Source organism: Chenopodium album, chromosome 10, assembly GCF_948465745.1.
Source record: "Chenopodium album chromosome 10, dcCheAlbu1.1, whole genome shotgun sequence".
In the NCBI taxonomy this organism is placed as follows: domain Eukaryota; kingdom Viridiplantae; phylum Streptophyta; class Magnoliopsida; order Caryophyllales; family Amaranthaceae; genus Chenopodium; species Chenopodium album.
The window spans coordinates 8,111,753-8,129,293 of NC_137843.1; the positions used below are offsets into that span (position 1 = coordinate 8,111,753).

Consider the following 17,541-nt stretch of genomic DNA (forward strand, 5'->3'; position numbering starts at 1 on the left):
TTTTCCCCACAAGGTAGTAGATTACGCATCACGGATAGTATAAATTAATGGTATTAGTGTATTACTACACCAAAGTTTTATTGTCTATTAGTAGTGCGTTATCTATCTAGTCACTGCATGTAGCAATGTCTCGTAATTTCCTATTACTACATGGCAGCTGCTTCCATGAACCTTTTTTATTTTCAGCTTTTTTTTTTTCATCATATTATTTATTTATTTATTTATTAAAAATTGATTTTCGCTGAAGTTAGCTTCCACGAAGTTAAGTTGTGAAAAAAGTCCATATTAGCACACATCACAACCGAATAACGGCATTACATCTCGTAATATTCAAACATACGACCAATCCAATCAAATACCAAACTCCCTATATCTCCAATCTCCCCATTTTTTTTCCCTTTATTATATTCTCCAATCATCCTCTCCCCAAAATTCAATTTAATCGTACCATTACGCATATTTTTTATTTTTATTTATAGATAACAAAGTACCATTACGCATATGTTTTGCCCCTTTGTCCCTTTATTTTATCCTCCTACGTTATAATAATTATTGTCTTATTTATTTGTTTTTTATGATCTTCAATACATAATTTAATTTAGTTATTAGGTAGTAGGGAAAATTAATTCAAATTTAACAAAATTAAACAGAATTACATGATCAAATTAAACGAAAGGAAAAAAAGGGGATATGAGAGTTTGACAAAATATACAGATGCAAATATGTTGTAATAATTAATTAATGGGGGAGTATAATTTTGACTCGTTTAAAAAATTAGAATTACCTGGCCTTATCGAATTATTTAGAAATCTTCAAATTCAAATTTCATAAAATTAAGTTCAATATGAATAAATTTGGAAAATTTGTCAAAAATAAGCAAATTTTTGCTCAGTCCTCCCAAGATAAGCAAACCTTTTGATTAACCCAGAGTAAGTTGACTTTATGGGGTATTTTCTTTAAATAAGTTAAATGACCTACAACCTACTAAATAGGTTACTTTTTTGCCTAATTCTAATTAATTTTTTTCTTATTTTATAATTGATAATTAATTAAATTGTATTTAAAAAAAAAAAACCCACCACATACCAGCGCTCCACCCCATCCCCGCTAGCCACCAAACAAACCACCTCCCCCTCCGGGCTCCTCGGGTCCCTGACCCCTTTGTTCCCCTCCTTGAGCGCCAGCGACCCATCCTAACCCACGTAGAAAGCCTGAAACCCACCTGAACCACCCCACCTCGAAACTCCATTTTATGTACAGAACCCCTTCCGAAAACCACCACATACCTCAATTACCCACCCTAACCACCTAAATATTACCATATCGACCTTGAAACCCAATCAAACCCACCTCGAAACCCAACATCCACCTCGTTGTTGTTGTTATGCAGATTTGCGACTTCAATTGTGGGGATGTGATGCGATTTTTGGTGGTGGGGAAGGCAAGAGATAGTGGATTCAGTGGGGATTTTGAGGGTGGAGGTCGGAGGGATGGTGGTATCGATGGTGGGGATGGGAGGTGGAGGTATTTCGATGCTCTGGGTGGTATCGACGGTAGCTAACGGGGCAAGGGCAGGGAGGGGTGATGGCTGTAGTAGTGGGGGTATATAAAAAATTAAGGGTTTTTTTATCTTAAAAATGTGTGTTTTTTTTTAAATTATTTTATTAACAAAATTTCAAAAATTAATTAAAATAATAAATTTTAATTAAATTTTTAAAAACTGACCAACCACACAATGACATGTGACATAAGCAACCTAATTAACCGGTTACATTTAAAACAAACCGGCCATGACTTATTTTGAGAAAATACCCCATAAAGGTCAACTTATTCTGGATTAATCAAAAGGTTTGCTTATTTTGGGAAGACCAAACAAATGTTTGCTTATTCTTGACAAATTTTCCAATAAGTTTTAGGTCTTGTAGAGTTAATAAGGGAGAGGGTCACAATTAATTTCTTACTCCGTAGTAAGAACACCGCAGTTATTGATTCAATAAAAACTAAGCGAGTGTTTAGATCTAATACGTTTAATGTATGCTTGTAACTCCACTTGTTATTATTAAATCTTTGACAATAAGTAATATAAACTACTTATACTTCAATGTAGAAGTGATAAAAAAAAAAAAAAAAAAAAATCAAATAGAAGAACCTGCAACTAAAATAAGAAGTTATAGAAATTTTCTAAGAACTCAAAATAATCTCATTTAAAATATTTTAATTCACATAAATATGGTGATTGGTAATAAGAGGTAGCTTACAGCCTTAGACCAATTATAAGAGGAATATATTCTATTTGAAAAATAAAGTCCATTATGACTTTAGATTATTGAATACAATTTCCTCAACCCTGAAATTATACATCACCTATACTTTGAATTATTATTTGGCCATTATATTAATATTCATGCAATTCACCCATCAAATAGTTATAATCAATGTACCTTATTAGTAATTCACCGTACCCATAGTACCTCTTGGCCTATAATGTTTTCATATTGTGAATCATGTGTAACATTTTTACCCGAGTCTAAGTAACATAACATATCTTGATGTCCGGATAGTGGTGGTCGTTATTAGTCGAAAAGAAAAGGAAAAGGATAACATAGAAAAGGAGAAGAAGATGCTTCCTACCCTGCTGGCTGCTACAATCAACTTGCCTCAGCTCCTTGCTGGAAAATCAAACTCTTTACACCCCCTAAAAACATAATTTAAACAAAAAATCATCACACTTTTGTCCTCTTTCTCCCTCCATTTGTATTAATCTATTATACCATCACATTCAAATCACCCCATTTTCCCTTATTTTTACTATAAACCCACCTTCTCAACCCTCTAATCTCCCCCCTTTAGCAACTTCCCTCCTCCTAAACCAACCCCATTGAAATGTTTTCTCCGGCAACCGCCATCACTTTGTCTGTCCTCACCTTTTTCCTCCTCCTCGCTCCTATCTCTAGCGCCGCTATCGTCTCCACGAACGTGTTCGGGTTCCCCTTTGACCACACCTACTACGACACCTTCCAAGTCCAATCCCCAGCCACCATCAGCAACGGCGCACTCCAAGTCACACCCGACTCCGCGGGTAACTTTACATTAACCAACCGTGCAGGCCGCATTCTATTCAAACAACCTTTCGTTATCTGGGAATCGCACGGGCACAACAACACCCGTGTCGCCTCATTCAACACTTCCTTTCTCATCAATATCTTTCGCATCAACAATACCGACGGCACCCCCGTCACTCCTGGCGAGGGCGTCGCCTTCATCATCGCACCTGACCTCAATGTCCCCCCAGGAAGCTCCGACGAGTTCCTCGGGTTGACCAACTCCTCCACCGACGGTAACCCCAGCAACAAACTCCTCGCTGTCGAGTTCGACACCGTTAAGAACGGGCCTTACGACCCGGATGATAACCATATTGGTGTCAACATCAACTCCATTAGATCTAACCACACGGTCTCTCTATCAGATTTTAATATCACTCTCGCGCCTACGGGGACGGTATTTCATAAGGTCTGGATGTTCTACGACGGCGGTGAGAGTAAATCTCTCACCGTCTACATGGTAGACCTCCATGACCAACAAGCGGAGGCGGTTATGCCGGATACCCCAGTAATGAATGTGACCGGCATCGATCTCAGCAAGATTGTTAACCCGGTTTCGTATTTCGGGTTTTCCGCGTCAACTGGGGATGACATCGCGGAGCTCCATTGTGTTCTGAGCTGGAACATAACAGTGGAAATAATTAAAGAACCTGGTGCTGGAAAAGTTACAATTGTTCTGGCAGTCGTTATTCCTGTGGCGGTAATATTATTAATAGGTTTTGGGCTAGGATGGTATTTTTGGAATAAGAAAAGTCGGGGATCGATGTCGGACCCGAACATACTCGGAGCTTTGAAGAGCTTACCGGGTATGCCTAGGGAGTATGATTTTAAGGAGCTTAAAAAGGCGACAAATAATTTCGACGAGAAAAATAAATTGGGACAAGGAGGTTATGGAACGGTATATAAAGGGTTGTTACCAGTTGAAGCTTTTGAAGAAGTCGCGGTAAAAAAGTTTTCGAGGGATGAGATAAAAAGTAAGGATGATTTTTTGGCTGAACTTACGATTATTAATAGGTTGCGCCACCGAAATCTCGTCAAATTACTAGGTATGTTTTTGATTGATTTGTTGATTTTATTCCTTAGTGTATTAATTGTGTGTGTTGGTTTGTTGTGGTATTTCCTATATTTGGGGGGCTCATTTATTGCTTTACTATGTGTTCTATTCTATTTTTGGGTATTTATGAATTGGATAAACTTACATATTTTCGATTTTTTGATTAGGAAGGAGGTGAGTTGAGTCTTGAATTCGTGAATTAGTACATGGATTAGTTTTTGTAGATAGTGTTGTTTTGGACTAAAAGATTGAAACTTTTGATCTATTTCGGTGAAAAAGACTAATGGAGCTTTTTAAAGTACTTTTACCACTTAAACCTTATGTATTTTGCCGAATTTTAAAACATCAATGTTCTTACCAAGTGTCCAAGAAATGACACTGGTGAATCTAGTCTAATTTTTTAGTACTCCGTAATGTGTTTCTATGTACATGTGACTGTGAGTACTGAGTAGATTGTCATCGCTCAATGAATTTTATCTGTTGTATCAGGGTGGTGCCATCAAAATGGGACACTACTACTAGTGTACGAGTACATGCCCAACGGCAGCCTAGACAAGCACATATTCTGCGGGGAGGACAAGGCACCCTTAAGCTGGGAGCTCCGTTTCAAGGCCCTGAAGGGGGTAGCCTCCGCTCTTCACTACCTGCATAATGAGTTTGATGAGAAGGTGATTCACCGGGACCTTAAGGCAAGCAATGTCATGCTCGATACCAACTTCAATGCTCGTCTTGGTGATTTTGGCTTAGCTCGTGCATTAGACCATGAAAAAACCTCATATGCTGAACTGGAGGAGGGTGTGCATGGCACAATGGGGTACATTGCTCCTGAGTGCTTCCACACAGGCAGGGCTACTAGGGAGTCTGACATTTTCGGCCTTGGGGCTGTCCTCCTTGAGGTGGCTTGTGGACTCCGTCCTTGGACAAAGAAGGAGGGCTACCAGTGTACAGTTGATTGGGTGTGGTCAATGCACCGAGATGGAAACATCTTAGGGGCAATCGACGAGAGGCTAGGAAATGAGTATGTGGCAGAGGAAGCAGAACGAGTTTTGCTCCTAGGTTTGGCCTGCTCTCACCCTACAGCAGCAGAGAGGCCTAAGACACAAGCAATCAAACAGATACTGTCAGGGTCAGTCCCTATGCCTCATGTACCGCCTTTCAAGCCATCTTTCATATGGCCAGCAATGGGTCCTATGAACGGCGCCACCTCAGAAATGACAACCGAGACCAACATCGCATCATCACAATATGATAACTCTCTTTGGACCCCCCGTTCTGATGTCAGCCCACATAGTGGTAGTGTATACTCCATGGCATGATAGGAACATTATATCATTCAGATAACAACATAACAGCAGCAACAATTATGGCATTCCTGCTGTATTTTTTCCCTCTTTCTGGTAACTTTTCTGTCATTTATATGAAAAGTTTTGCTTAATTTTATAGTTATAGTTCAGGGCATAAGCAATTAAGCACTTGAATTTGTGTCCCAATTTTTTCCCACTTTATTTGTACATGGGGAAGAGGGTGGATTGTCAATGTAAATTATAATTTGATTATTTCATTAGTTGTGCTTGTACTCCTGTGTGTTGGTAAACCTGCAATGTATAAGCAGTTACTACCATGCTGATAAACAATGTTTCCGAAGGAAGACAGTGATTATTTCATAGTTCAGTGAACTCGATTGGTTTCGATCTCTTCAATTCTTCAGTATTTCTGTATCTTAATTTTATGATGCTCTTCTTTCCCAAGAGGCCAAAAGGATAAACATGAGTGCTAAATACTGATGATAAGTATGTGATACTGAACTTTGACAGGGACAACAAAAATATTAAACAGCACAATAATTTCAGTAGACCGGTCAAGTCTTTGTATAATCTTCTACTTTATTAAAGTTAAGAGTTGTTAATGATCAATGTCAAACAATTAGCATCTACACAAACCATAATCCGATTAATTAAAAGGATCATATGTATGATTGACTAGTAAATTAGAGTTCTGCGATAATCATCAATTCTGTTAACTAAATTAATCATATGCATGTTTGACTAATTATATTAGAATTCTGTGCTGACTAAGACAAATTGATAGCTCAAGCAATCATGTTTAATTGCTATATTTTTTTTTTTTTTTTGTCATATTTTATCTTCAATTTTACCAATTCAACTGCTAAAACATATCTTCCAATTACTCATATTTCTTCTAAATAAAACCATGCATGAAGCATGATATGGAACAAGAGCAAGGAAGCAGAACCCTCAACCCTTGGATCACAACCGCGATTTTAGGAGTCACTATTTAAAAACAAAGAATGACTGATCAGCAACTATGTCCATCATTTTCATGTTGTGTAAGATTGTCGTAGCTGAAAAAGAATTGATGTAATTAAAATAGCAATAACACTCTTCAATAACTAGATAATCAGTGAAATATCATCTTCAAGTGATATCAGATCCTGTAACAAGACTAACAACTATCACTTGAATAATACACTCAGTATTAAAAAGTAATGTCCTGTTTTTATTTATTTTATTTTATGGTGACAGGAAGATCTTTGTGTTATCATGGCCAACTTAGCATATTCTGTACGGCCTCCTTACCTAGTCGAATCAGCTCTAGGATTTCTCCGGCATGCAGCTTCTTTGAATTGTGAAGCCTCCTTACCTCTCTATATGTTATGGGAGCATAGAGGCGAGGGTGTTGAGCATCAACAAACTCTGCAGGAGCTTCAATTATTTTATCTTGTGGTGGTGAAAGGAATGTTGCAATTGACATACGTATCCCTGCACCCTTGCATTGAACCCGATGCTGCACATTGCGAAGAATCCCATTGCTCCATAGCTTTCATAGTTTCAACAATCACGAGTCAGGAATGTCAGTAAATCAATGAAAACAGAAAACAGAAAAGAGAAAATTACAGATGAGGGATTTTCATGTTCTTGTTACTAGGCTAACTTATTTATTTTTTATTTTTTAAAAGTATCTTAGTTTTATTAAAACAGAATTATAATGATCAAGACTAATTAAATGTAACTTTTGCAGTTCAAAACTGATTCCATTAGTAACATATAATGTAAAATTGAAGAAAGTGAGGGGCGAAAATAACTTACCACAGCAACATCACCAAGATTGACAACCATTGCTCCTGGCAAGGGATCAGCAGCAACTAATTCAGCACTCATTCATCACTTCAAGACCGCCAAGATTTTCATCATCCTGAAGTAGTGTAAGAAATGCAGAGTCTGTATGGATGTGTACACCCGAGGAGCCTATTGCCTCAGGGGTGAAGCTGTACTTATTTATTCTGAATTGAAGAGGCCAACCTTCGAAACTGTAATCTGTCAAACCCAAGCTCATCAACATCTTGCTTGCAATATCTATTGCAGCCTTGTGTGTTGCTCGTGCATAGCTTTCAATTATCTCCCTGTTAAAATTATAGCCTTTGAGTAAATAACCTGATTATTTTCTGAAATCATTTGCAACACAGACCGGCAATTCCCCATAATATGCTTATAAATTTGCTCTTACATTCTTCTAGCTTCATATTCAGCATACAACTCGTATCCAAAAGAAATTTTAAGTTTCATAATTTTCTTTGTACTCCGTTCAATACAATAACATCATCATCAAAAGCATGTACTTGTATTATACAAAAATGTTCAAGTTACTTAGTATCATTCCTTAATCTGTCAGGTAGTGATGGATATGAATCATATGATCGATGTAAAACATACTTCATATGCATTAAGAGTTAAATGTATGACTATTTTTCCACAATTCTTAAGAATTTTACAATATTGGCATTTATCAAATTTAGCTAAGTTTAAGTCTTATTGTACATTTGTACTCAAACTTGACTTGGAGTTCTTGTTAAATTTATATTACCTCAAATTTTACTTTAATGTTTTAGTTTATAGTTGAAAACAAATTTGAAAATAACACTAATCCGTTGTAGTCTAGTTGGTCAGGATACTCGGCTCTCACCCGAGAGACCCGGGTCCTGGAAATTTTTGTTATTTTTCATTTTTATATCCCAATTTAAAAGTAGCTACATATACAAAGCTACCTTATTAATATCTCTAATGTCAAAAAGCTACTACAAATTTACAAAATTTCTTTTTGTTTGAAAAGATAGGACAATTAGCTCACAATAATCCTATATGGCTATATTATAATGCAATGCCAAATTAATAATCTTTCCGTCCAAATTTATAATAGCAGTACATTATTCTGTATTATACGTAAATGAAATAATAATACGTAAACTATTTTTTTTTTTTTTTTTTTTTTTTTTTGAAACAGTATCTATTACCTTAAACATCACTGGTAATTATAAAAATAGTTTATTATAATTAAAACATGGTAGAAAGTGCAAACCGAAATACCTTTCCCGACATGACTAGCTATGAGGCACATCATGCACGGTAACCACCCTAGTAATAAGAAATTAAAACAAGAAAACCTCCTTACAAAAATGGGTAAAGAGTATACCTTTGGTGGGGAGAAACTTGAAGCTGGGAACAAAAGTTAGAAAGAGAAGAAGCAACATCAAAAAGTCCCAAAGCTTCATAAACTGGATTATTTTCACTTGGTGCCATATACCCACTTCCTGGAATCACATCCACATTCTGCCGTTTGATCTCAATTGGAAGATCAAGCAATTCCTTTGAAATTGATTTCATTTCTGCCATTAATTTCAAGGGTACCCCATGATTTATTACTCTGAAACAACCCCATTTTTCAATGATTTCTCTTAATTTTACAGACTTTTCTTCAATTTGGAGTGCATCTATTACAGGGATTTTTCCTTCCATTTTCTCTCTCCACTTTTTCTTTGAGTTTTTTTGGTCCTTGGTTTGTGTAATAAATTGACAAGGTTAGATTGCGAGTAGTGACATTATAAAGCTGATGTATTTAAGGTAAATTAGAAGTGTAACACACCAACACTAGCAGATCTTTTATTTAAGGAAGATGACTCGTCCATTAAGGAGTTTATTAGAGCATCAACACTCATCGGCCTTGTAAAAATTGCTTTTTATAACAAAAGCGTAATTCATACAAAGTACATCTCATTAAGAATCAATGTCAAAAATTAAAAAATAAAAAAAGTAAGAGCTCAAACAATCAATTTTAATTGTTATGCTTAATTTATGTATCATCTCCAAAGTCATTAGCTCAAATGCTCAATGACTAATGGATGAAGTAAATTTTACTCTCCAAAATTATAAGTTGTACTTTGTCCGCTTTAAGCTTGTACATTTTTTTTAATTATCTTTCCGAAATGCATGTTTATATGGTAATCATCTTTAAAATGACTACCACTATACTTAATTATTAGAGTTTTGAGCTAATCATCAATTCTGTTAATTTAGTTATTCGACCATATGCATGTTTGACTACTCATATTTTTTGTCATATTTTATCTCAAATTTATCAGCTCAACTGCTAAAACATATCTTTTTATTGCTTATATTCCTTATAAATAAAACCATGAAGCCTGGCATAGAACAAAAGCAAGGAAGCATAACCCTCAACCCTTGGATTACAACCGGGATTTTAGAAAAGAATGCATGATCAGCAACTATGTCCATTTTTGTGTTGTGTAAGATTGTCTTAGCAGAAAAAGAATTGGTGTAATTAAAATAGCAGTAACACTCTACATCATGGGATTAAGTTCCAAAATAGAATACTTTTCAAATTGATTATTTCAGTAAGTAGATAATCAGTGAAATATTATCTTCAAGTGATATCGAATCCTGTAAGCTGTAACAACTAACAAGACTAACAACTATCACTTGAATAATACACTCAGAATTAAAAAGTAGTGTCCTGTTTTTATTTATACTATTTTTTGATGGCAGGAAGATCCTCGTGCTATCCTGGCCAACTTATCATATTCTGTACGGCCTACTTACCTAGTCGAATCAGCTCTAGGACTTCTCCGGCATGCAGCTTCTTTGTAAAGCGAAGCCTCCTTAACTCTTCGTATGTTATGGGAGCATAGAGGCGAGGGTGTTCAGCATCAACAAACTCTGCAGGGGCTTCAATTATTTTATCAGGTGGTGGTGAAAGGAATGTTGCAATTGACATACGTATCCCTGCACCCTTGCATTGAACCCGATGTTGCACATTGCGAAGAATTCCATTGCTCCAAGGCTTTCATAGTATCAACAATCACTAGTCAGGAATGTCAGTAAAGAAAAAATAATAGATTCAGGTTACAGATGAAGGATGTTTATGTAGTTATGTTATTGTTACTAGACCAACTTGATCAGTGATCATCTGAATTTAATCGAACAAAACAGTGAAGAAATTACTATAAAATGGGCGAAATTAGCTTACCACAGCAACGTCTCCAAGATTGACAACCAGTGTTCCTGGCAAGGGATCAGCAGCAACAAATTCACCCGACTCATTCATCACTTCAAGACCACCAAGATTTTCATCATCCTGAAGTATTGTAAGAAATCCAGCGTCTGTATGGATCTGTACACCTGAGGAGCCTATAGCTTCCGGAGTAAAGCTGTATTTGTTTATTCTGAACTGACAAGGCCAACTTTCGAAACTGTAATCTGTCAAACCCAAGCTCATTGACATCTTGCTTGCAATATCTATTGCAGCCTTGTATATTCCTCGTGCATAGCTCTCAATTATCTCCCTGTTAAAATAATAGCCTTTGAATAAATAACCTGATTATTTTCTGAAATCATTTGCAACTTAACACAGACAGAAGCAATTCTCCATAATCTCTAATGTGCTTATAAATTTGCACATTCATTTAGCTTCATATTCAGCATACGGCCCAAAATAAATTAAGCTTCATAGTTTTTGTTGTAATCCATATTCTCATCATCAAAAGCATGTATTATATAAACATGTTCAAGTTACATAGTATCATTCCTTAATCTGTGTCAGGCCTCATTAGGTTTTTGATATGATCGATGTATAACAATTTTTCCACATCAAGATAGTAACAGATGATACAGAAATTAAGTCTTACAAGGCTTTTTACCTATCAAGGTGTTCAATATTCTCTTCATGACTGTGTTTACCTATATCGTCAAGGTGCGAGAGATACAGATATAGGTAAACTTGTAATTTGTAAAGTTGTGGGAGTCAAAAACTTGAGCAAAAAGAGAGGGAAAGATATATGGTTTTTTTCGCCCAATAGATGTATGCAACTTCCTAAGAGAGTATGAGCCATCTTGGACTGAGCTATTTTTGGTAAGGGCAAAGGTGTTTCCAACATTATACCTTCTTGTTCACTTTCCTAATGATTTGTAATGCCTAACAAGCTGATGAATTGCATTTTGGGAATCATTGTGAATGCTTCTTTTGTCAATTATATGCACTTTATGTGTCCAATAAATATATATTGTTGAACAAAATTAGGTAATTTTATTCTATGTTGTAGTTATTCATAAGTGTGAATTTTCTTTCCTTGGAAGAGTTTCTGTAGATGTTTTAATAAGGGCACATATGCAAACCAATCAATTGTATATTATTAATCAGCCTTTATGTTTACCGAAACTTTGTTAAGAGTAATGTATGTTTATATTCGCTTTTGTCAAACTGGGTGTAATAATGAGGGAGCCCCACTTAATTATCATGATAAACAAAAATCGTTTATCTATAAATCAACAAATATTTCAATTAGCATGGCATTTCATAAATAAATCAATATTTATGGGCAAAATTGACTTGGAGTTCTTGTTGAATTCATATTAGCTCATATTTTCTTTATCTTTACTTTATAATAAACATGCAATTCAATTCCATCATTCATCCGTTGTAGTCTAGTTGGTCAGGATACTCGGCTCTCACCCGAGAGACCCGGGTTCAAGTCCCGGCAACGGAAATTTTTGTTAATTTTTATATCCCTACTCTAAAAGTAGCTAGTACATTTTTTGGAAGAAACAAAGCTATATCTCTAATGACCAAAAGCTATTACAGATTTACAGAATTTCTTTTCGTTTGAAAAGATAGGACAATTAGCTCACAAGATTCCTATAATGCAATGCCTAAATATTTTACTACTTATACTTCTTTGCTCTTTTACATTGGAAAACTTATGCTGTTAAAAACATTAATTAAAAGATTAAAATTAACCATCTCTAGTAATTACAAAATTAGTAGATTATAAATTATACTGTATTTAAACCATTTAAACCATTTAAACCATTGCAATATTTAAAGAACGGAGAATGCGGGGTATATACGATGTATATAAATGCCGATCATGTCATCCATGACGCACCAATAAGAAATTAAAACAAGGAAACTTCCTTAAAAAAAATGAGTAAAGGGTACCTTTGGTGGGGAGAAGCTTGAAGCTGAGAACAAAAGTTAGAAACAGAAAGAGAAGAAGCAACATCAAAAAGTCCCAAAGCTTCATAAAGTGGGTTCTTTTCACTTGGTGCCATATACCCACTTCCCGGAATCACATCTACGTTACGCCGTTTGATTTCAATTGGAAGATCAAGCAATTCCTTTGAAACTGATTTCATTTCTGCCATTAATTTTAAGGGTACCCCGTGATTTATTACTCTGAAACAACCCCATTTTTCAATGATTTCTCTTAATTTTATGGACTTTTCTTCAATTTGGTGTGCATCTATTACTGGGATTTTCCCTTCCATTTTCTCTCTCCTCTTTTTCTTTGTGTTTTTTGGTGCTTTGTGACTATGGTGAGTGTAATAAATTAATATTAAGGTTTGATTGTGACATTTTAACATTTTTATGCTGATGTATTTAAGGTTAATTAGAAGAGTAACACTATTATATGCTTTTACTAGCTGTCATTTCGTAAAGAGTTTATTACTCCCTCCACCGTGCAAAGATTGCTTCTTATAACAAAAACGTAATTCATACATCTCATTAAGGATCAATGTTAAAAAAAAGTAAGAGCTCAAACAACCAATTTTAATTATTACGGATTTACGAAGTATAATTTATTTATAAGTCTTGTATGTGGCTAGTCACACGGTATGGTCACATGGTGTGGCTAGTCACATTAATTTATTTTCTCCAAAGTGCAAAATCAAACAATGACTAATGGAATATGGACTATGGAGGAAGGGTATATTACTTGTTGGTCTTCATTTTTAAGTGATACTTCGTCCGCTTTAAGCTTGCATTGTTTTTTGTCCAAAAGGTGACAAATTAATATAGTAATAGGTTGATACTTAAATTACAAAAAAGCAACACTTTCTTATTTTTTTCATGTGAAATTAAATAATTAATGCAGTATTCTATGTAATTTGAAGTAAAAAAATAGAGACTAAATCTAGACAAAATTATATACATCGGTTCTCACTCGAATTAAAACATATATTACCTTCGTTTCATATTACTCGCAACATTTACTAAAAATGAATGCTTCACATTACTCGTAATAAATTATTTTCTTTTCTTAATCATTAAGTTTTTTACTACAAAATGACAAATTACCCATATTTTAAAACCTTATTATCTCATTTCATTGGATTAAACCCCAAAGTTAATTAATTTAACCCTTCCCACCAAATTCATTCCCCTTCATCTAAATTCAACGTCCTCCTTCGTAATCTTTCTCTCTCTTCCTTCATCATCAAATTTCTTCATCTTCTTCATCATCCCCATTATTTTTCTCTATCCTCCTCCTACCCCATTCTCATGATTTTCCAAATCTGATGGTTTTTGTGGGTTATGGGTTCGTGGGTTTGGTTTTGGGGTTCATGGGTTTGATACTTTGATTGTGGGGTTCATGGGTTTGATTGTGGATGGTAGTGGTGGATTTTTACCACTTGTTTCTAGAAACAAAATGCTCTAAGGAGTCTTAGGGTAAGGTGTCAAGATGTCCTAGAGTCTATCCGAAGAGACCCTTAGCTCCACCTTATAGAGGTATGTCCGAGGGCTCTGCCTGCAAAACAGAGAAGGTTAGCTGCCCCGGGGATGTGACCCGGGAAAGCCTCTCTAACGCTTATCAGCAGATGTACTTTCTAGAGAGAAAAAGTATAGAGATAAAGTGTAATAAAAGAGAGAAAGTAGAGAGAGAAGGAAAGAGAATCAGGAAGAAAAAAAAAAGTCCCATCATTAATGATTGGGGAGGTATTTATAGTTGTACTTTCAGGTGACGAAATTGTACTTAGTTGGATAGATTAAGGGTAAACCTCTACTTTGCAATGATTAATGATGGGCTAGATTAGAGAGGGGTATTTTTGTAATTTCAGGTCATTGGGCTTAGGACAATAGACTTGGCCCAAACACCACTACATTCATGCATTTCTAAAGTTCATATCAATATTATTTACAAACAAATTCAGATAATTTGGCGAAATTGAAAAAAAAAAAAAAAAATGGAGTAAACATTAAATAGTCTTTCCTTTTATACTTCGATGTAGACAGGAATAACAGATGGCTAGATGAATAGATCAAGTTCCATGATGAAATCTTTAATCAATACAAGTCCTTGAACGAGGAAATAGGTAAAACTAGGCATAGAACATCTTAATTCTTAAGTACTCTTTGTATTATCAAGACGTAGCAACTCTAAGACTTCCCCTGCATGCAGCTTCTTTGACATGCGAAGGCCCCTTAACGCTTCAAACGTAATAGGACCGTAAATGTGAGGGTGATCAGCATCAACAAACTTTGGAACTGATTCGATTACTTCGTCGGGTGGTGGTGAAAGAAAGGTTGCAATTGATATACGTATCCCTGCACTGTTACATTGAACTCGATGTTGCACACTGCGTAGAATCCCGTTGCTCCATAGCTTTCGCAGTACCAATGCAACAATCATTAGCTAGCTAGTCAATTAAACAATGTCGATAAAGAAGAAGTATTCAATTCACACACTCACACCTAAATGATAAATTGTCATGTTTTTGAGTCGATTAAGATTGATTTTTGTTTATTCTTTAAAGAACTTAAAACTTACTATGCTGGAACGTGCGAGTATATCTAAACTAGAATTTATAAAATTGAAGAAAATTATCCTAAAACTAATTTTTAGGTATCAGAACGTATTATAATCAACTTTTAATGATTAAAACTTCTTTACTAACTTAGGACTTGTTTTGATTAACTGAATTGATTGGAACCGGACTGAATTGAACTCAGCTGAAATGAATCGTTTATGAGAGAAGGAAATTAGAAGCTAAATTGAACTGAACTGATATTAAGCTAAAGTGAATAGGCCCTTAGACTACATCAGTTTCAAGGTGTTTTTTCCTATTTTATGCTACATCAATTTCAAGCGTTAGTTCTTGTTTCAACTTTTACTCTCATAGAAAAAAAAAAAAAAAAAAAAAAAAAAAAAAAAAAAAAAAACCTAATACTTGAATGAACCTACTTGAAAATTCTAAAATAAATTTTACTAGAACTTAAATGTTGTTTGGTTGTATATAAAAAATAGAGGAATTGAAAATTCCCATGAATTTGGAAATAAGGGGCTTGTTTGGTAGACCATAAAAAGTGAAAATGTGAGAAACGTAAAATCATGGTAATTTCCAATTCCCACAAAACATGGGAATTTAATTACTAAGGTCCTCCTCGGTAATTCAAAATTCCCAAGATTTATAAATACCCATTTTTTTTTTTAACGGGAAATACCCATACAAAAACCAAACAAGTTTGGTAAATTCCTAGGAAATTTGATGTGGGATTTTAAATTCCCATAAAATACAAATGCCCATAGGAAAATTAATTTCTTTGTCAACCAAATAAGGCAGTGTATTACATTTGGGGGTTAAAGTAAACTTAGCGTTGCGGCGTCTCCAAAATTAACAACAAGAATTCCTGGCAAGTGATCAGCAGCAACATATTTACCGGACTCATTCATAACTTGAAGTCCACCAAGATTTTCATCATCCTGAAGTATTGTAAGAAATCCAGAATCTATGTGATTTTGTACACCTTGGGAGCCTATACTATCCGGAGTGAAGTTGTATTTATTCATCCTGAATATACAACACCAACCTTCGAAATTATCTTTGACACCCATGCTTTCGGCCATTTTTCTTGCCATATCAATCGAAAACTTGTACATTGCTTCAGCATAACTCTCTATTATCTCCCTGTTTGCAATGTTAGATTTACAGCTACTTAATTTTCTCACGAATTATGAATTTATTTTCAACTAGTTATGGCTCTTAAAGGTCCACTGAAGTTATGTTCACTTCAACTTATTTAAGCAGTTAAGGGTCTTAAGTGCATACAAAATATGTCAAAACATAACATACGTCCGGATTATAAAAACTTATTATGAGTAGTTCCATTGTTTTCACTCTTCCGTTGTAGTCTAGTTGGTCAGGATACTCGGCTCTCACCCGAGAGACCCGGGTTCAAGTCCCGGCAACAGAATTTTAAATTTTAATGTGTATGTCATTTATTAGTGGCGTGATGACCGATAAGCCACCAGGACAATACAAATTACAAGGGGTGAGGGATTACACGTACCTTTGTTGTGGAGAAACTCGGAGCTGAGAGCAAAAGGTAGAGGCAGACGAAGCAACGTCGAAAAGTCCCAAGGATTCATAAAGTGGGTTCTTTTCAGATGGAGCTAAGTACCCAGTCCCTGGGATTACATCAACATTCCGCTGTTTGATTTCAAGTGGAAGATTGAGCAATTCTCCTACAACTGATTTCATATCTGCTAGTAATTTAAGGGGTAACCCATGATTTACCACTCTAAAACAACCCCATTTTTCACCAACTTCCCTTAATTTTTTTGGCTTTCTTTCAACTTTGAGTACATCTATTTCTGGAATTGAGCCTTCCATTTTAGGCACGTTGTAATAGATTGTGAGATTTTTGTAAGATATAAAGACTCAAGTTTAATGTACTACGTACGATAACAATCTTGTGAGGCTAGAATTGGATGTTCAAATACCCTTCTGCCTTCTCTGTACACACGTGAACTAATTCACATTCAGGTCATTCTGTGGCTTGTTAGTCTTATTGGCCTGTCGGTAACTTGTTAGGAATTTAGGATGATACATTTGGGTGCATAGTAAACATTTTGCAATAGTTCGATACTGCATACACAATACGAAGTAACATTTGTATTAACAAAAAAATCGTCATTGTAATTTAAAGGCCATGTATGGCACCTTGTATACCAAAATCAATTTTCCAAACACTTGTCATGAGTCGTGACTTAATCAAACTACAGCGATCAACTATCAGATTAACGTTAAAATATAGTACAAATCTTCCATAAATATTGAAAACGAAAGCAAAGATGAAAATGATACTGGTCAAGTATATGTACAAAACATTCATACATCTTTGATTGAACGTTCAACACGAACGTCATATCATTCATAAAGGGAAATGAAAATTCCCCAAGATCTAAAAATAGACAAACAAGGACAACCTTGGTTTGCCAGGAAATATAGGTATAAA

The 17,541-nt window shown here is 35.3% G+C and overlaps 2 protein-coding genes, 2 non-coding genes and 2 pseudogenes across 4 annotated transcripts; 3 read left to right on the forward strand and 3 right to left on the reverse strand.

Moving 5' to 3' along the window:
* Window positions 1-2,747: 2,747 nt before the first annotated feature.
* Window positions 2,748-5,831, forward strand: LOC145563390 (putative L-type lectin-domain containing receptor kinase S.5). The gene is made up of 2 exons (XM_081623837.1): window positions 2,748-4,147; window positions 4,645-5,831. The coding sequence occupies exons 1-2, from the start codon at window positions 2,884-2,886 to the stop codon at window positions 5,469-5,471; spliced, it is 2,091 nt and encodes a 696-aa protein (XP_081479963.1). The 5' UTR covers window positions 2,748-2,883; the 3' UTR covers window positions 5,472-5,831.
* A 615-nt stretch (window positions 5,832-6,446) lies between these two features.
* Window positions 6,447-8,966, reverse strand: LOC145564709 (2-oxoglutarate-dependent dioxygenase DAO-like; annotated as a pseudogene).
* Window positions 8,967-9,838: 872 nt separating this feature from the next.
* LOC145563391 (2-oxoglutarate-dependent dioxygenase DAO-like) lies at window positions 9,839-12,828 on the reverse strand. Its single transcript, XM_081623838.1, has 3 exons — window positions 12,463-12,828; window positions 10,495-10,810; window positions 9,839-10,308 (listed from the first exon to the last, which is right to left on the reverse strand). The coding sequence occupies exons 1-3, from the start codon at window positions 12,789-12,791 to the stop codon at window positions 10,060-10,062; spliced, it is 894 nt and encodes a 297-aa protein (XP_081479964.1). The 5' UTR covers window positions 12,792-12,828; the 3' UTR covers window positions 9,839-10,059.
* TRNAE-CUC (transfer RNA glutamic acid (anticodon CUC)) lies at window positions 11,938-12,010 on the forward strand. The gene has a single exon. It is a non-coding gene; the product is annotated as a tRNA-Glu (tRNA).
* Window positions 12,829-14,647: 1,819 nt separating the features above from the next.
* Window positions 14,648-16,916, reverse strand: LOC145564710 (2-oxoglutarate-dependent dioxygenase DAO pseudogene; annotated as a pseudogene).
* TRNAE-CUC (transfer RNA glutamic acid (anticodon CUC)) lies at window positions 16,425-16,497 on the forward strand. Its single transcript has one exon. It is a non-coding gene; the product is annotated as a tRNA-Glu (tRNA).
* Window positions 16,917-17,541: the final 625 nt, after the last annotated feature.